Source organism: Xiphophorus maculatus, chromosome 4 (assembly GCF_002775205.1).
Source record: "Xiphophorus maculatus strain JP 163 A chromosome 4, X_maculatus-5.0-male, whole genome shotgun sequence".
Taxonomy (NCBI): domain Eukaryota; kingdom Metazoa; phylum Chordata; class Actinopteri; order Cyprinodontiformes; family Poeciliidae; genus Xiphophorus; species Xiphophorus maculatus.
In genome coordinates this window covers 8,154,700-8,175,123 of record NC_036446.1, presented here as the reverse complement: position 1 = coordinate 8,175,123, position 20,424 = coordinate 8,154,700, and the positions used below count along the sequence as shown (strand labels likewise).

Genomic DNA, 20,424 nt, shown 5'->3' with positions numbered 1-20,424 from the left:
AAATGTATGACCTTCGGTCCAGACAGCTGGCAATAAATTTACACTTCCCCATCCATGATAGATGCCAAACAGCTAGCAAGGATATGTTAGCAGTAAATTGCCAGTAGCCTCAACCACCTCAAGTTACAGAACACAAAGAAGATGTCTGCATGTGACTCAAACTTTTGCCTGACAGAAAAGCCCCGTGAGAAAAAAAATACATAAAATATACAAGATTTAATAGTTCTGATGAAATAAAAATCAAGATCTGTGATTAACGTATTTAAGCCCAACTTACTTCCTTTTTAAATGAATTTCAGACATGATAAGACCTTAATGTTGGATACATAAAAAAATACTTTGCAAGTGAATCCATGTGAATAACACCCAGGTCATCCACATGGATTAAAACTGACCTGTTGTACCAGTTGAAAAGAAGCCAGTTGACCCCCTCCAGCTGGTAATCCCTGAGAGTGTTGCCATTCCTGTACTCCCTCGACTGCTCCCTCTTCTTCCAAAGGTTGGCTGGAGGCCGCTCCTAAGAGACAAGACGGATAACATTACATTTAGATTTAGGATCAAAACACAGGGTTTTCTAAAACCATTTCAAACTGACAAAACATTTTCAAAAGCACTCAGAACTTGTTTATCTCCTGGATTTTGTCAGGGGTTTTGGTTTTTTCAAGCAGGAAGAATAAGAGAAAACAAACTTTTTACATGTTTAAAACCTGATAATATCAGAACAGCTGTTGCTGATCAGAGAAGAAATCAGCAGGATGTTGGGAAGCACTGCTTCATCGTACCACTCTGCGCGAGTCTGGCTTGACTGCCTGCAGCCGTTCAAACTCTTCAATCTTGCTCTGATCGACGTCGTCCTTCAGCTCCCACGTGCTGTCCTCATAAGGCAGAGAACACCACTTCACCAGGTAGTACACCACTTCCTGCAGCAGACAGAGGACAATGAGCACTGGAAATGACTAGAGCGAGGCTAAGCTTTGCTTTTGTAGCATTTTCAAAGGCTGTGAGGCAGCCCATTAGGGTGGCCTTGGGCACTTCTATGATTCATAGATATCATTACAGGCCAGAAGATATCAAAAGGAAGAAAACCAACAAAAGTAAGAAGGGATAAAACATTTTCAGCAACAAAAGCTAGGAGCAAACGCGCTACTCTGATATGTGCTTAATAGAGAAGATTTACTCTACCTCTCCTGTGTCTTTGTCCTCGCAGTACGACACTTCGAGCACTCTGTCGACTTCCACATAGTCTGGGTTGAAAGGTTCCTCATCCATCTGAGAGGAACAGAAGATACAAAAACAGAAAGAGCAGATGCTAAGTAAAAGAACAAATCAAATTCCCACGCGCCATCTGGAAACAGAGAAACAACTCTCCTGTATTTGCTCAGTAAGTAAATAAATTCAAATCAATGCACACAGATGTGCCATCCCACAGACATCAAACAGAAAGCTTTTTAATATCCACACACGCCCTTCCAACACATGCATGCTGAAATCAATTGTCATAAATGATGTAATAATATAAAAAGAACAATCCTCTTATTAGAAATATTAGAATGAGGACACAAAGCGGTGTGCAAATAGATGGAAGAGGCTGTTTGCACACATATACACACGCAGCCTTACATCTGTGAAGAAGAGCGCCCTCTGTGCTTGTTTCATCTTGAAGCGTTTGATCTTCTGCTGAATCCTCTTGTCCTTTTCTAGGTGCTGCTCAGTGGCCCATTCACAATGGAGGTAGGAGCTGACAAACACACAGAGAGACAACCATGAAAATCTACTTTTACACACTGCTCACATCACCGGAGGGCGATTGGATTTTCTCCCTGGCCTTATGTTTCACCTCATCTCAGTCATTTTTAAATGAGAAAAATAAACAGTGCCATTAACATTTTCATCATTTTTATTATTTGGCAGAAGGGAACAGAATCTCGCTTATGACAGCTCAGTGATTTCAGAGGCTGCTACAGGCTTTTGGAAAAAAAATACATTTGAATTATGAAAGCTGTCCTAACGATGTTTATACATGTAGTGGAGTTTCCTTAGATTTTACCTTTTTCTTTACTTCACTTTTCTCCAGGTCTCTATTATGTCGAAACAACTCAATTTCCACAGGTGGTGTCCGAAAAGTGTCAAAATATGAAGAATAAATGACGGCTGGTTGTTTTTAGAACGTCTGTTAATATTAAAACTACCAGATGTCAAAAAAGATATAGAAAATGATACCTACAAAATGAACCTCAACCATATTTTATTATGTCTAAAGCAACAGGATGTTGACATTTTTGGTCTCACCGAGTGTAAAAAATGTTTTAGAAAAAGCTAATTTCTTTTACCATTAGCTCTATGACCCAAGCCCTCTTCTGATTCTGATCAGCCCCTTCTTACGCCTCCTTCCCAAGAAGCTTAGGCTCTCTGGTAAGCTGCTGAGTTCCACTCAGAAGAAATTTTAAACTTCATCAAGAAGTTTTTACCTGTTAGATAATTATTCATGCTTTTGAGATCTGATTACCATACAATGTTTTTGTTTGCAGCATACTGTCTCTTTTTAAAGCTTTGTAGGATTCAACTTTTTGTCCATCAACCTGGGATGTGTGTTCAGTATAACTTTATAACTTCCATTTAAAGTGTTTTCTATTCTATCCAACGAGATTTCAGAACCAAAGTGAGAAACCAGCAACACATCAACAACTGAAACCAACAGTCATGCCTGTTTCAGAGTTACCTTTAGGCCGAGAGAGGGAACTAGCAGAATAATGAGAAGTCCTGTTGGTTTCATGAGTGAAATGACCCAATTTCAAACCAGAGAGACGTACTCAACTTTTCCTTTAAACCAGGGGTGGGCACTCCTGGTCCTCGAGGGCCGGTGTCCTGCAACTTTTAGATGCATCTCTACTTCAACACACCTGAGTCAAATAATGAGGTCGTTAACAGGACTCTGGAGAACTTGGCTGCACTTAGGAGGAGATTCAGCTGTTGGATTCAGGTGTGTTGGACCAGGGAGACATCTAAGAGTTGCAGGACACCGGCCCTCGAGGACCGGGAGTGCCCACCCCTGCTTTAAACAGTGGTTCTGATTATGAAAAGCTGACAGGCCCAAGTGGTTCTGCCTTCTTCCTTTTTATGCCATACTTTAACTTAAAATAGAGAGTGAAATCAAAACTAGACCTAAGCTTTTCATCATTTTTACATCTTTAACCAGTTTCTGTATTTTGAATGTTTCATTCCTTGTCATTAAACATAAAAGGCTGTTTTAGACAAGGAGGTGTCTGTGTGACCAATAATATCTGGAAATAAAAATGTTATTTATACTATGCTGTTTTTCCCCATACTTGGAAAGTATTTAATTCAATTAAATAAAATATTTTAACTCAAGAGTTATGTTTCAAAGCCTTGGAAGAATTTCTCATTTAACTTGATTGTTAAAACTTTAGGCAGGACAGCAGATAAATTGAAGAAACAGATAATATTAGTTCCTTCATGTTTTTATGTTCAATTAGAATTTTACAAATAAAGATCAACAATAGAAAATTGAACTTACTAGTTTTTGTATTTTACAAAAAACTCTTCCACTTCTACCATTACCCCTGGAGATACCTAGAAGAGGTTTAAAATAACAAAAATGCCAATAAGTACAACAGAAAAATAAAAATTAAAAACAATAAAATTTTAATAATGACTGATGAGAATAAAGTTTTGTATATTTACCTCCTTCTTCATGATACGAGAAGACATGATTTTGTCAACAATAGCAGCATCCTCCTCTGTCGGATTCTCCTGAGAGACAGTAAAGACTTAGGTCTCATGTTAAATTAGTCTCCAGATCAGACAACTTAAAATGAGGCCATGTTTAGGCAACAGAAAGGTCAAATATTTCCCACAACATACCACAGAGAAATCCCATAAACAAGAGTTAGCAAAAACAGTCTCATTATGTCTCTCAATATGACTTAAGTAAAATTAAATAAAACATTATAAGGAAAATAGTTTTTGCATTACAATGTGAAGTAAACCTAAGTTGTCTAGTTATATTTTGTGTGGAAAGCAGTCATGATTTCCAAAATACTGCAAATATATTTTCATTCATGTGAGAAACTGCAACAAATTGGATTCATTTTGAAGTCTACAAAAGAAAAATCAAGCAGGATTTATGAGAAGGAAAATCAGCCATCTCTGCTTAATCTATCAGAATATTGATTGTTTTTCTTTGAAAAGGAAATGGTTTCAATAAGACTTGTACAATCTGGGAAAAATGTTTTGCATCTGGCTCTACTGGCTCACAATATTAACTGTAATAATGTCGCTCTCGCAAAAGATTTGTAGGTAGTTATATTTCTGATATATTCATCTAGTAATAACTGTATTCTCATTACACATGATTGCATAAGCACCACACTGTTCATTTCTGTCCAACACCCACATCTTTTTTAGTTGCAAGACTACCGAATCACTGAAGAGGCTCAAAGTAATTGTAATTAAGCATTTTTTTTCTTTCAGGTATAATTAGTGGGAAGCATTTGTGGAGCATTTATAGTCATCATGATATCATGCAGCAGCAGCAGCAGGAGTTCTTCCCTTTCCCTGCCTGCAGTGGAGCAGGTGCTATATTTCAAAGCTGCAACGGTTTTCACAAGTTGATTTCATGAAACAAACTTCCTCACAGATCTGAAAACTTGTAAAATAATGCATCCAGGTGGTGAGGGGAGAATAGTGTCTCCCCTCAGTTTTCTGTATGTTATTATGGACAGATCAAATGTATAGCAGAGGTATCTGTGTCACCTCCTCCTGACAGAGGTTTTTGTCTTTTACCCATACCGAAACAGTTTCACCCAGGTCTGTTAGGACCCGGCTTAGAAAGAAAAATAAGCAATAAAACTGTCCTGTGCAAAATTTGTTTAACTTTTTTTCATCCAATTTAAGACAAAAACAATAAAAACAGGGAACCTCACACTTAATAAGTTTAATTAGAGCTAAAATAGGAAAAACCTATAGTCTCAGCCTCCCACCACTGGTTTAGTCACCTACATATCGAATGTGGGTCAGTGCATTGCAATCGCTATTTTAAGCTCCATCTCTAAGCTTTGTTTGCTACCTTCTGAGTCACAATATTGTCAGGTGTTCATAATAAATGTTGCATGAAAAGATGTGTGCAACTCTGCTTTGTAGAGTCAGTCGACACTGTAAAGAAAATTCACGAACATTTGTTCCACTTTTAATATTTGGGGATACTGAGCCAAAAGCAATTTATATTAATAAATGAGTCCAATTTGCTGCGCTGGAAGCTTAGTAAAACTCTCTTGTGTATATTCTTTGGATATTCAAAACTATTGATAGTTCAACCAATCTTTAGTAATGATAACAGAAAATTTACTTTGATATTTAAACTCATCTAACTTGCCAGACTCATAAAAGCAGATGAACTTACAACAAACAGCTGAACAGCAGGGTCCTTGGATGCAGCAGTGTTGCTTTTCTTGGCTTTCACAATAACTTTGACATCCTCATCTGACAATCTGGCCTCCAGCTCTTCAGCATACTTCTTTCTCTTCACCTGACGGTTCGACCGCCTCTTCTAGAGAATCACAACAAAGAAGAGGCAAATTAACATGCAGAAGAATAAATTGATACAAATATAGCAGGTTCATTTGTTGAAAAAATAATGCTTTCATACAGGAGCCCTGTGGTTTCATACGTAAGGCTGCTTAGTAAGGGCTGAAATGGCTTTATTTATCCTCCATGTCTTCTTCTTTATAATTTCATAGTAGTAATTAATCTAATTGATAGTGCCACCTTGTCATTCAGACAAAGGACCATGAGCTGATTTTTCATTTACCCCTCAAACAAAATGATCTTCCAAAACTTGTTCTCCCTTTGTCTAGCAGACAACTCAAATTAGATCAGGGTTAAATTTTGATTCTGTAGCTACTGTTTACAACGTTTTACTTTATACATTCCTTTTTTCTAAAGACCCCATGTTTGTGTGTGGATAAGGTCCAGATGAACTGCCCTTTTGGTACTTTAAAACTGGAATTAGAATTTGAAATAATTTAGTCTTAATTTGCTGAGAATATAACAGAACAGAAATGTATAAATTCAGTTATATTTGATAAACAATGTATGCTCAATGACTCAGCATTAGAACATTACTAACAAATGTTGAGTCCTATATTTATCTAGTAGAAGAAACTATAACTATCAGAACCTTATAGCACAGCAGCTTTTTTAACCGAGCTATACCCAGTGTCAGACTGGGACTCAGTGACAACAATGTCTTAAATAACTTGGATTAGTTTTGGAGACAAACAAATCTTGATTATGACACATCTAACAAAAATATGTCCCACTGATTAATTCATGATATTTTGAAAATCCGTGGTAAAATACAATAAACTAAGCTGAAAAATCAGAAGAAAGATTAATATAGGGGAAAAAACCAGGAGAGATTTGAAGTCCAGCTTTTGTTTCTGCCTTCCTGTCAAGTTTTTATAATTATCTTATGCGTGGGCTGCTGCATCCTGCATCAATACAGCCCCTCCTAAAGATAATATGTAGTTAATTAGGAATAAATGCCACTGAGCCAAAGTTAATTAGGTGTGCATTATAAAATCCCTGAGGAGACGGACCTTTAAATCTGCAAACTCAAGATGACCAGAGGCAGAGAGTCAAACCTGCCATTTTCCAATGCAAAGAGGACGAAGCTCTGAGGAAACCAGGCTTCTGTCGTAGCTGTCAGACATGCTACCTCAACCTCTGTCACTAGATCATCTTAAATGAGTCATCAACAGATGCTTTTAATTAAGACCAGGGGCGCCATCCAATGGGGGTAATTATATCATAGGATAAAGTCTGGAAAGGTCTCAGAAAACGGGGAGAGGGGTGATGAAGCAAAGAGTGTGCAACAGATCATCCTCGTGTCAATTACACGTCAGAAAATTAATATGAGCTGTTTAAATAACCAAAACATTAGAGCAAATATTTCATTTTGAATAATATCCCCATATCAAATTGAGAATGCGTGTTTAATAACTCAAAAAAAGAGATACCTATGAGGAGGGGGTTTCTGATGCTGTATGGTAGACAGTGCAGCCAGACTGTCGGTTTTCTCCATCATCAACAAACAGAGGAATGTGTACTTGAAATAGCCATCCACTATCTGACCTCTGCATGAACCACATTCAATCCTTTCAAGCTCAAACTAAAGCTGTGAGCCTTCCTCATTGCCCCACAGCAGCATGAGCAGCCGTCAGGGTGACAGCACCACTTCCCTCACTCAGTGTTGTCAGAACAGTAACAGAAGAGCCAAGTGTCGTCTTTGTGCTCTGTGAGCCAAGGTGCAACACCACAAGCAGCAACGCCTAAACCACATCAGAACCAGATTAAAACTCACTCAGACGCAACTAAGTTCTCACCTGACATCAAAGTGTTAGGAGGAATATGGCAAAGGTTTTACTATTTGCCATATAGTAAATGCCAATGTCGCACTGAAAGTTTTGATTAGAAATGATCACTGTTTTGTGTTTTCTGAAAAAAATAAATAAATGGAACTCACAGAATCATCATCCTTAGAAGAGTGACGAGGCGGGGGATCATCATCCGACTCCTCCTCTGACGACTCTGGCTTTCGCTTTTTCCTTTTTCCAATCTTGATGACAATTTTCCTAAAAGAGAAGGAGAAAAAAGAAACACACCATGAAAACTGCTCTGAAGATTATAATTCTTAAAACTTTCCATGTAAAGAAAGCTCTCTCACTGATGTCTAACATTTGGTACCGCTTAGCTCCCAAACTGATGATTAAGCAGCGGTTTTGGAACATAAAACCATGTTGAGGTGTTTAACAAACACCAGCAGCATCCAGGACAAATTAATATCATCAACCCAATGGACTGGAGAATTCAATAAGGGAAGATCAACACCTGCAAATACTAGAGATGACCCAATCAATTTGCCAGAAATCAGAACCAGCAACTTCCATCATTTCTGGTCTATTGCCACATAAATCAACAATATGTTAGGGGTTTCTTTTATTATAAGTTATAGATATACTTTTTAATGCATGAGTTACGATAATCTTGCAATTTCTTTTATTTTCTGCTGGATTAAAAACTACAACCACTATCAAATAAACTTTTAGTCAGAAAAAGGCTGATTCTCACCAGACAGAGTGAGAATCAGTTTTATTCCAACTGTTTCAGTATTCTACTAGACTGGGCTCCCAAGCCAAGGTTTATGCAATGGCTCATCACAGTGAAACATTTCTGCCAAGGAGGAAGTGGCATTTCTTAGAGAAAGGCTAATTTTGGAATAAACTTTACTTCCATATGCCTATACTACTTGCTTAGTGAGTTATCTGGGTTACAAGGCTATTTGTGACAAAATTAAGTAAAGGATATGAAGATACTCAAAAAGAGTTATTTTCCTGAAGATAGGCATGTCGCTCTGAGCAGACTGGCAACATCATTTAATGAAGCGAGGCAAAACTGTGTTACAACAGATTTATCACAACAACAGTTAATATGTTATGTGAATTTCACAGATGATATTAAAGCAAAACCATAAGAGCCTGTGTAGAACGCTCACAGGTATTAGCATGCTTATAATGCGAGCTGTTGGTGTTTCTGGAGCTTTGCATAAACCTCCTTGCATTTTCCACACTATTTGTTATCTTATACAATTTTATACAAGAACAGATTGCTGCCTAATAAGCAATTGGACTTCATAGATGGGAAGAGCAGCATAGTGAATAAGGAACAAGCTAGACTTTCTGCAAGTCATTCAAGTGCCTATTCTTTTTTCCATTCCCAACCATATTATTGGGTGTCCTTTTTGAATATATTTTCTCACACATGCAAACACATCCTATCGAGTGCTTCTCTATTTGCGTTCTCACCAGCAAGACAGAGGCACCAAATCTCAGGCTTGGTATATTAACACAAAAAAACATAAAAACATTGTTGTCGTAATATTAAACAGTGTTTTTTCTCCCCTCACACTTTGCATTTGTATGCCAAACCCAACTAGGATAAGGCAATACAGCATTGAACACAACTAGGCATTTTAATGCCTAGTTAAAATGCCAGGTAAAAATGGGAAATACAACATTTATGCTGGTTTATTGTGCATGCAAATACAAAAATCCTGCTTTAAAGCGCGCTCTGCATCAGTAAACAGATACAAATGCAACCTACCCTAAGTAATGTCAGTTCATAAGAAAAAAGACGGATCAGCAACGTATTTTAACAAGACACAGGTCTGAGCATTTCCTTGCAGAGAAGTCAGTGTCAAAAAAACTCATTATCAGGATGTACAACTTAAATGTTTATCATTTTAGACTACATAAGCAGTGAAAAATAAGACCTTTTTATATGAAATATATGATTGTTTCAATGTCTGGTGTTGCCAGAAAAAGGTAAAAATATCTTTACGGTTCATTATTGCGGGTCGCTGACATTGGGACCTACTGGGTTATCAGAAGAATAACAATACCACTTGTATTAGCCACATAACAAAAAAACGTAAATGTTTTGTGTGTATTATGAGCATACTTTCAATAAACTATTTTTCTATGGTTATTAATACAATGTAGTTGTGTTACTTTCTCTCCAGCACCACATTGTGTTTAATTTAAAACTTCTCATGAGTGAAATCACAAGTGTAAACAATCACTCAGCTCATTTCCTCCAATGCCTCACTACTGAAAAGAGGGACGCTAGAAAGCTTTAGGACGCCTCCCCAACTGTAAAGTACAGAGGTGGCTGCATCATGCTCTGGGATCGCTTTGCTGTGGGAGGGACTGGTGGATTTCAAAAATTCCTGTCCCAAAGAGGGGGAAAAAATGGCAATACTGAAGCAACCATAAGCTCAAGAGAATCAGGAAGTTGATGGTTGGAGAAAAATGGCCCTCCAACTGGACAATGAACCCAGTTCTGTATCGGCTATAATTCCACCAGTTATTGTGAAAAGTTATTGGAAGTCTAACAATTCTTATTATTTTGGTAATCTTATCTCAACAAAAACAGGCAATATTTACATTTTCATGTCAGTGAGAAAAAAGCATGTGTCCATAAGTGGTTTCAACTGTTTAATCACGGGAGTGCTCATGCAGACTGCACGAGGAGGTAAGTGAACATCTACAAGAGATTGTTTATATAAGACATCTTGACACAGTGTATATGAACAAAGAACCCTATATTGGTCAATACTCCCTCCTTTTGATAAGCTGCCAGACTCGGTTCTTCAGACAGTGAGGGTATTCAGTAGACAGAGTCAGCCGGCCAAAGAATGTGTAAGAGAGAAAAAGTAAACAACTAGGCAAATAAAGCAAATCCATCTCCTTATTTCCACTTTGTTCATTAATCCCCGGATATAGCACTTAAATGAAAACTGAGATTCCCACGCAGTGTCAAATTAAGATTTGATTTACCCTTTTTCCTCCATTCCCCGTCTCATAATTCTTCAAACAAATGAAACACTGAAAAAAAAACAAAAAAACCCAGCTTTAATCTGTTCAAATGCAATGTTCTAAGCAAGTCAAAAAAATGAATATTCCCCTTTTCAGCACTCCAAATGTGGTGTTAATTGTTTTCCTATTAGGATCTGAGGTGGAAACAGCTTCCTAGCATGTGTGAATGGTGTTAAACATTTTTTAATTACATTGTGGGAAGAGCAGGAGCATAAGTAAATATGCTTGAAAAACCATGTAAATATTACTCTAGACTTTGATCGTTAAACACACTGGTTTTTCCAAAATGGTTGCTAATCAGATTATCAAATCGCTATACAAGCAACAGAATTGCGTTGTTGCCAATTAGAAATAAATTTCAATTGGAGGATAATTGGTTAACTGGATAGGCTATTTTCATTACAAACGGATAATGAAAATATTATCGTATTAAAGCTGCTTTACCTTTGACTTCCCCCTATTTATTGGTCACTTATTGTTTGAAGCATAGAAATGTGGCATGTGTATTTATCCAATCCTTTCTAATTTGATACTCCTAAATAAAATCAAGCATAGTCAATTGCAAATCCCTACATTATAAATGGAGTCTAATTTAATCTCTGCATAATTATAGCTGTTCAGGCTTTGGAGGTTTGCTAAGACAACATCAGCCAACAAACAGCAACATGTAGACAAAGTAACACCAGACAGGTTAGTGATAAAGTTTACAGATACTTAAAGTAGGGCTAGGTTTTTTAACAGTCACAACTGTGAGACAAAATGGTGGCAGTATCATACTGTGGGGATGCTTTTCTTCAGCAGGTACAAGGAAGCTAGCCAGAGACTGTAAACCAAAGCATATTTGTTTGTTAGAATGGACTAGTCAAACTTTACACCTAAATCCAACAGAGAATCTGGGGGCGGAAAAGAAACAGAAAAGTTCAGTTTACAGATGCAATTCATCCAACCTGATCAAGCATGAGCTAAGAATTGGCAATTAAATTTTAATCTCGGGACAGCCAGCTGAATGTCTGCCACAGTTTTCTTAAATAACGAAAACTATGTATCAGTTTCTTTCCACTTTACTATTATTCACCACTCTGTCTTGGGTCGATCAAAAAATAAAATCCATTAAAAACATTACGGTTTGTGGAGATTTCCTCTCAAGCACATCTGTGAAGTTAGAAAACAACAGAAATCCCCAGCAGATTCATGCAGCTGCCCTTTAACAAAGAACCGCCACCTCTAAAGGCATCCCTGCTCCTGTTGTGTGATATTCCATTTCACGGATCCCGGTGATAGTCTCAGATTACCGTTTCTTAGCAACATTCCCTTAGGATTGTATCTGGTGTTGTGCACAGTAACATTCATTTCGACATCACTTCCTGGCAAAGAAGCTCTGCATGTTCCCTAACAACTTCAGGTATATGTTTGACATATCCACTGCAAACCAAAAATAAGCTAACGCGGCTTTTTCATGGGATCTGCCAGCACGCAGCACAACCAAGACATAATTCGGGTTTGATACAGGATGATAAATTTTCTTAAGCAAAATAAAAATCAGAGTCAGACACCCAACATGCAGATGGAAATCTTGATCATAATTAGTAGCTACCTTGGTTAAAAAAAGGCCCTACGCCTATTAAAAAGTATAGATTTAGCATACATCCTGTGTGTATGCATCCCACTCATAAATGCAAACAGAATTACACAAAACCTAAACCACATCTTAGCAGTGGGTATAGTCTGTTACACCCTGCTGTGGAAGATAAATCGGACCACCCAGAGATTTAATAACATTGGTTCAAATGTACAAGCTCTTTTTGACTCAAGAGGCTTCCAGCTAGCCTCGGAGTTTTCATAAAAAGAAAGAAAACAGATTTTCAAACAGAAACAGGACCGTGGAAGCAGCTACATTTACTCCTCAGAATCCTGGTTAAGAGACTGATGTTAAAACATTCCCCACAAAAATGACACTTTTATTATGTTCATGAAGTGTTTATAGGGTAATTCAATGGTGAAAAGTTGAATTATTTCAGCCATTTCTTCAAAAACTAACTCAAATTGCGTAAATTAATGACAGTCATATTTCAAGCTTTTATTTTAGTTACTTCTGATTCTCAGCAAATGAAACCACAACGTTATGGTTCTCAAAGTTAGAATATCACAATGGGAAAATGATTTTTGTTCTTTTTACACAACAGTTTTCCACATAATCATGGAAAACCTGCTTTCTTGATAGTCTTGATCGCTGAGGGAAAGCTACAAAACATCATTAATGAAGAATGACTTTTCACTTAGTCCTGTTTTTTATGTTTATTAGCATAAAATTGAGTGAAAGGAAAACAATGTGATAAACAATGTAGCTGGGTAGGAACTATATTTATCACTACCACTCCAAGCCAAGAGACTACGACAAAAGTGTCCTGCCAAGGCCAAGTGAAGAAACAGGGCCATTCTATTCCTCAGATAAAAGTACAACTACCAACTAATTTTGAAATCAAGGACCCAGTCAGTGATGATTTGGGGATCTGTGTTATCTACTGGTGTTTGTTCACTGTGTTTTGAACTCCAAAGTTATCACAATCTGCCAGATTGTTCTTTCTAAACTTAATGTTTTCCTCTGCTGAGGTTTATGGAGATGTTGATTTAATTTTCCAGCAGGAGTTGACTCCTGAACACTCTGTCAAAATTACCAATACCTGCTCTATTGGTCTCATGCTATATTCTTTTTTTTTTTTTTTTTCAAATCTCAATGTTTTAATTAGCAACAAACCATAATTAATCAACATAACAAAAACCCCATAAAATATATCACTATGTGTAACTTGTCTATAGAGTTTTACTTTTTGAACAGACTTACTGAAATAAATTAACTTAACTTTCAATGCTACTCTACTGTAATTTAGGACAAGTTTCCTCTAGTTTTACCTCTGCACACTGCTCTTACTTTTTCTAAATTAAATGTAATTTCTCTATTTGGCACTCCCTCAGGAATTTCCACCATCTTGCATTTCTAATTAGACTACAGCTGCCCCTGATCCGACATTGCTGAGTGATCCCTGATGATCTGCAACCACAAGCTTTTCCCTCAGAGTAATGGGCTGGTTGCTGTTCAAGGCTTTTTTGGCTCTGGTTCTTCTATTGTGCCAAATAACCCCCCATCCCTTGTCCCCACAGTGTTGTCCTGGCCTACTTGGCATGCAGCCACAAGAAGTGTGCGTTTCAATTTTGATTTTTAATGGAATCAACACAGGTTATGGCTTTAAAAGCTCAGACTGTGATGGCGCTTCAGCACGCCACGGAGACTGCCTGCATCGCATTTTTGTTGATCTACTGCTGAAATTCTTGCTAGATAGGACCAACTCATCCTCAAAACTGCCATTAGGTGTGCTATGAAAGTGTTTGCTTATCCTAGGCATCCTGAGGGGCTTACTGACACAGCCGTGCTCGTTCTTGTTGGGGAAATCCCCCCTCCCCTTCTTATGAATGGAAGGCTATAATCTCAGTGCCACACAGCTAAGAGGAAGCGGTAGTAACGACATCAATATGGCCCCTCCAAAAAACAAATACTGTATCAGCACAGTGCACATGGCCACACAAGAGCTCAGCTTTTTTTCAGCAAATGCATTAAAAAAATAGGCAGTTCTCCTGGTCTCACTTCCTCACACACACACACACACACACACAAAACCAAGAGCCACAAACATGTTCAAATAAACCACACACACCAGTACACGTGAACACATGTGCACCCTGCAGGGGATTAACTAGGGAAAAACAATTAAAAAACAGCTTTAGCCTTTTGTAATAAAAAAAAATTGAGGGGAGAAGAGATTAGACACCTAGGACGAGAGCTCTGAAATATGAACAGCCATACTCTGCCGCATATACACTAGACTTAAACCTCCATTTTCTATCATGTAATTGATCTCACAAGCTCCATTTTGTTTGATATTTTCCTGCTACCCAGCTGCTTTGTAATGTAAGCATATCATGAACATGCTTGCTCACAGGAAACACACTGGGTGCACTGCTTTGAGTGAGCTGGAAGAACTAAATTTATATTATGGGGGGGAAAAAAAGAAAACCTGAAGAGGATAGGGGGGAGGGAGAAACAAAAAGGAGATGAGTGGCATGGTGCTTTCAACGGATGATTATGAGGGTACTTTTCAGCAGGTAGGCTGCCTGGAAAAGCTCATTTCAGCCCACAGAGACCGGTGATCGGTCAAGCCTGACCCATAAAAGAAAAAAAAAATTAATCCCTCAAGGATAGATTATGATGCTTCATATTTTTAGCTCATAAACTTTACCTCAATAAAATGCACAAATCACATGTATAATTTTATAGTATTTCTGTAATACTTGTCAGTTTGTTCTGTTAGAAAAAACAAACTGACAATAATATTCAACATTATTTATGCTCTGGTTTCAGTCATTAAAAACAGGAATTGTTTTTAAAACAAAAGTTGCAATATCACATGTCTAAATAACTAAAGAAAATGTATATCTATACAATCTAAACAATCTCACCTTCCAGTGAAAACAATCCTTGTGAAAAAGACTTATGTGACATGAAAGACCAATTAAGCTTAGCCAGAACTGGAGAAGTCAGTAACAACATCAGATACAGTTTAGCTCCAATTTCAAACTGCTGCCAAAGCTCAACACAAGTCAGATCTGGAAAGTACTTCACACCTGATATAATTTGCTATATGACAGCGACTGCATAAATAACTGGCTTTTCATGCACGACACAGAAATTACACCTACACAGATGCATTACATCTTGAAGGGTTTGTTAAAACGTTTTGAACTGTGGGTCTCTGAAGGTGTTCTTAACATTTTTGATAGGTGTTTCTGTGTCTTTAGTCTTCTGGAGCTGAAGAGTGAAAGCTAGGCGCTACTCAATGTGGGGCTCAAACCCAAGCAGACTACCAGATCAAAAGAACTTAATAGTTGCAATAAAACTTTCACAATGGGGTTACTTTTACATCAGTTCGTTCTTGTCTGTTTATTTAGACTAAAGACAGTGTTGATCTGTTAGCAATAATAGTCAATCTGAATAGTTTATTGCACAACTAGACATGCAGAGTTACCAGCAGTGAAGCTACCAAACAAATGCTGTTTGGTGCCAAAGAAAACATAGCAATTCAAATGAGTGGTTTTTTTTTTTACAATAAAACAAAGAAATTAGAGGTTAACCAGAATCTGGCAATTTCAGCCTCATTGGTGACTATTTAGAAGCTCAAAAATCCAATTGCTTTTTGTTTGTTTTTTTCAATCAGTGAAAGAACTACACATAAACATCAAATTGTGGTGACTCTTCGGTTTGGAAGCTTTTACTGAATGAAGACAATGCTACATTTGCTCTTTTTGGTTTTAGAAAGGTGCTTAAAAATGAAAGCGGAAGCAAAGACATGCAATTTAAAAGTTAAGAGCATTTTGTTTGAAACATCCTTAGACATGTCTATGGCTCATCAAGGCAGTGAGAGGGCAAGAGAGACCAAGACTTTCAGTATAAAACAGTAAAACTGAATGGAAATTGTTGTGTTTTATCTGAGATTTTAGCATCCGCCATTAAAATGCTGAATGTAAAAATGTATACAGCCTTCTGAGAACTCAGAATTAAGATAAGCTCAACATTTCTTTCATAATCACTCAGAATGATCTTAGTAATACTGGTAAGGATAACTGTGTTAATCACATAGACGATAATAATGATGTCATATGGTCTGTTTAAAAATGAGTAAATTCTGATCTACTGATTTTTGCAGGATCACCCACACTGTTCAGAGAAAGATGTTGCAAGATACATTGCAAGATTTGCATTAATTCCAAAAAAGCCCACAAATCTGCATCAGAGTTTGAACATTTAGGTTTCTGCAAAAGTATTCTGATGCAGTTTCTTCCTTGTGACATCTTGGTGAAATCTTTGCACTGATTAGGACTCACAATAAATCAGCATCTCTTATTAAAGCTGATGGCAATATCACTTCAAGCTACAGTAAAATAACATGCCGCTTGATATGTCAAGAACCTCCATGTTAGTGGGCTTTAATAATGCCCAAATACATTTACTTTGTCAGAGTATAAATATAAAAATGACATATTCATAATTTTAACGTAGATGTAACAGTTTGTTAGTGCATTCTTCTAATCTGCTCCTTTTATTTACTTAAGTTATCAGTCAGGCAGATTTTCCATGATGATACCAATTCTTTTTCCCCTTTCTGAAACCTTGGTAGAGCAAACAAGCTAAACAATCAGAAAGCACTTGCGGGAAATTAAAAAGAATTAATTCTAGAGGAAACAAAGCAAACTGTATGGTGGTCTCAGAGAAAAAGACAGTTGAGCACACAGACAATTAGGTTAATAGTCTTATCTCAGGCTCCATTCCCTGCTTAAACAACTGTCAGATGATGCAATGGAAGTCTGAGCACACAGTGAACAAAACACACACATACACCTCAGGTTTTCCATGTCCTGTCTAGCACATTCCCTCAGACAAAGGCTAAAGTGATGACTCTAGAAGAAGGTTAATACCTCTGCTCCCAGGAAAAATATTTTATGGGGAGATCCTACTAGTAAATGGTTATGAACCAGATTTTTCACTGCAATAAATTGTTCACCATGTCTTGCTTTGCCTAAAAGAAAATGCATTAAAACCCTCTTCCGGATTAGGTATTGACATGCGGAATGGTAGTGAATCACACATACAAATGCATTTTGCACCAGTCATCTAAATATGACAAATGTAAATAGTAGGGAACAAAAGTACAACCTTGCTTCATCAACTCTCAATGTCCAAGTGAGAAAGTGACCCATATACATGATGCAGGCCCAGTTGCAAAGAGGCAAAGTCCAAAAGAGGTTTTGAAACATTGTACCATCCCCATGGCAATGAAGTAATTATATCCAATGCATTGTGCATCAGAAAACAGACATTAGAGTTTATAATGCAAAGGCTAACTTTAAAATTTTATTGCAGCGGATGCCATGCTAACACTGTTGCAACAAAAGATACACCCGAGCGGTGTTGTATTACGGCTGGAATGTTCTGCTGGGTAAGAAATTTTCCTCCTGTCATTCTAAAGTCTCCAGGTAGTCACACACCCCTTTTAACAAATATACATCGAGCTGAAACTTCACTGCTTTCTTATGAGTTAATCCTAAAAGCCAGTGTTGAAATTTTAATTATGAAAAGAATAATTATGTGGCAGTAAGACAAATGTGGTGGTGTTTGAATTGATATTTCAATATTTGCTTTGCAGCGTCAAAAACTGACTGTTCTTGTTTTTACCTTTCATGGTTGGAACATGTAGTCCACCTGAATGAAAATGAACCTTTCTTACTGCAAATTAAAAAATGTTTGCTTCTCACTTCAGACATTTTTTTTTCACGTTTCATATTAAATAATATTTTTTTAAAAGTTAAACTTGTGTTCCTCATAAAGAGCTTAAGACTAACATCTTTCCTCCAATATAAGCCATGAAGTATCCTTTTTCTGACTACTAGAAAAGTAAAAGATCTACAAGCATGAAATCTTCCAGGCTATGAATTTTCACACCTCACATGAAGGAGTCACGCACTCCCACAAGCCTCTAGTAATACACAGACAGTTAAAGATCACTGTCATGTTAAGAAATAAAAAAATAAAAACACAAAAGAAGGCAGTAAGAAAATAAACAAATCATGTGCCAAAGAAATGTCAGAAATGTCTCTCCTAGTTGGATGCTCAGCTAATACAGGTACAATCCATGAATATTCCAGCAAGAACTGGTTTAAAACACTCCTGTAGAGTCCGAAATTTTACTAAATTCACAACCAATCTATTAAAACCATTTTTAAGGAATGTACAAGAGTGTGAAGAGCTTAAATCACATATTGCATCTTGTGCTTATATTAAATACCCCAAAGTGAAAGTCTATTTCCTGTGATGTGATTCTAAGCTTTCTTCTACAAAATAAATATGTAAAATAAGTGTTAAGATTACCAAGTGCAGGATTTTAATAAAGATTGTTGATCTGGCTATAATCTTACTAACATGCAGGTATTAATTGGACACATATTGGAACGCCTAAAGAGGATGCACAAAATTAATAAAATGAGAGACGTGACCATGTTGGTGGTTATTACCATAACAATGTGACTAGTGAAAGTAAACAAATACTTAAACTGTGTTTATTTTTTCTGCTTTAGATTCTCAGATAATTGGTAAATATGCAACTACTAGGGGAAAAAATGCATAATTTCCGTTTTGACGAAATTTTGTTATTGAAAGTCTTGCATCCATTTCCGTTTGCTGTTGAAACAACTAAACATTTGAAACAACTGCTACTTAATGACTGCTGAATTAAAGAACAAGCATTACCAAATATATAACTAGCAGACTAATGATTTATTTAGCCAATATCTACTGCTGTCCAAGCAGTTCACTGCAAAGCATTATGCAATAAAAACTTTATGATGTATTGTGCAGCCCAAATCTAAAGTGAAATATCATTAGGCTTCATAATGGTTTATCAAGTTATTTAGGAGATATAAAAACACATCTGCATTCAGTAGCAAGAACAAAGCATTCTGCTCTCTGAATCAAATATAAAAAGGTCCTTAAAATAATTAGAAAAACTTCACTTGCTAAGGGATGATGAACTGTCTTTCTGTTCAAGAGCTGCAACACTGGAGCTGATTTGAACTCTAAACAACTGTAAGATTGCATCAACATGGCTGATGACACAATCTACTCAAAGTTTCAGCTCTCACAGCTCTATTTTATATTTGCTCTGGAGGTGCACCAAGAAGAATGCCAGTGACTGATTTTATTTGAGTGTATTCTGGACAAGAATGGGGATAACCTCAGAAAAATATTGATCTTTCTTTTGATTAGCATATACTCCAGAAGATTGAAATAGACAAACTTGGCAATTTTAGGTAGAAATAATAAAGTGAAAAGTAAATTTAAAGGAAGCAGACAAGGCTTAGGGAGCTTCTACAAAAACCTATTTACGGCGGTGTTTCACATGTTAACTTTAGGCTGCTACTTTTGAAAAGGAATTAGACTTCAACAAACAACCAGAAGCTAAATGTATCCAAGCAAATTGGTTTCATTGATTCTCTTTACAATTTTCTTTAGAAATATTACAGTGAATGGATGAATTATTAACTTAGTAACCAAACTCTAAATCTTAAAAAGAAAAAATTCATAGTAAATTAGACAGTTATCTAAGAAAATGGATCTTCAGAAACAGAAAAGTAAAATCTTGTGATGGAGCTCACTTGAACTATATTTTTAATAATCCACAGAGACACACCGTTATAATCATAATTTCAACTAATTGTGGCAATTTATGTAGATAACCATTTTTCATTTTGTTATTTTTTATTGCTTATAGAAAAATCTGAATTACCTTTACAAAACTCCGTGATCTGAAATCGGTCTCTCTTTATAATCACATGCACACAAACCCACAACAAATGAAATCTATCATGTTCAACACCTCTCCTCCTCTGCCATGCTCATCTAATTATTAACCAACCCAGCTGCTGGGTGAAGTGTTGACCGCTGTCAGTCTGCCACAACAGGTAAAAAAAAATTAAAAATTGCTCGTTTCAGTGCTCTAAAAAATTACTGCTCCCTTTTCCCCAGATTCAGCTCAGTCTGAAATTACTGCATTTAAACATTAGTCTGCTCCTTTGTCTTCATGCCTCTGCATTCACATCTGCACCAACTGATATTTTAATAGCTTGTGTTGGGTGTGGCTTTTAGCTGCACGCTTGCATATAGCAGTTAAGCATTGGGGGATGGTAGATGGATTACGATATCTATACATCAGGACTTCTTCCCTAAACATCTGAAGCAGCAGTATCTCACATGTAAATGCAGCCTTTGTTTGGTCCTGCCATGTCTGTGCTGATTAAGCCTGGTTTATTGTTATGGCATGTAGTAAAAGTTGAACTTTGAGCTCCCATCTTGGTAGCCATAGGAAGA

The 20,424-nt window shown here is 36.9% G+C and overlaps 1 protein-coding gene across 8 annotated transcripts in view; it reads right to left on the bottom strand.

The window, feature by feature from the left end:
* The window catches only part of chd9 (chromodomain helicase DNA binding protein 9), a 96,327-nt gene that overhangs the window by 39,039 nt on the left and 36,864 nt on the right, over positions 1-20,424 (bottom strand). For 7 of the 8 annotated variants that reach the window (XM_023332615.1, XM_023332616.1, XM_023332618.1 and 4 more), the window contains 8 exons: positions 7,544-7,652; positions 5,420-5,566; positions 3,703-3,771; positions 3,536-3,591; positions 1,621-1,738; positions 1,183-1,269; positions 783-920; positions 396-517 (listed from right to left, as the gene is read on the bottom strand). In XM_023332615.1, coding sequence (XP_023188383.1) covers positions 396-517; positions 783-920; positions 1,183-1,269; positions 1,621-1,738; positions 3,536-3,591; positions 3,703-3,771; positions 5,420-5,566; positions 7,544-7,652 — 846 coding nt within the window. The remainder of the gene's footprint in view (positions 1-395; positions 518-782; positions 921-1,182; positions 1,270-1,620; positions 1,739-3,535; positions 3,592-3,702; positions 3,772-5,419; positions 5,567-7,543; positions 7,653-20,424) is intronic. The other variant, XM_023332617.1, reaches the window with a different exon arrangement.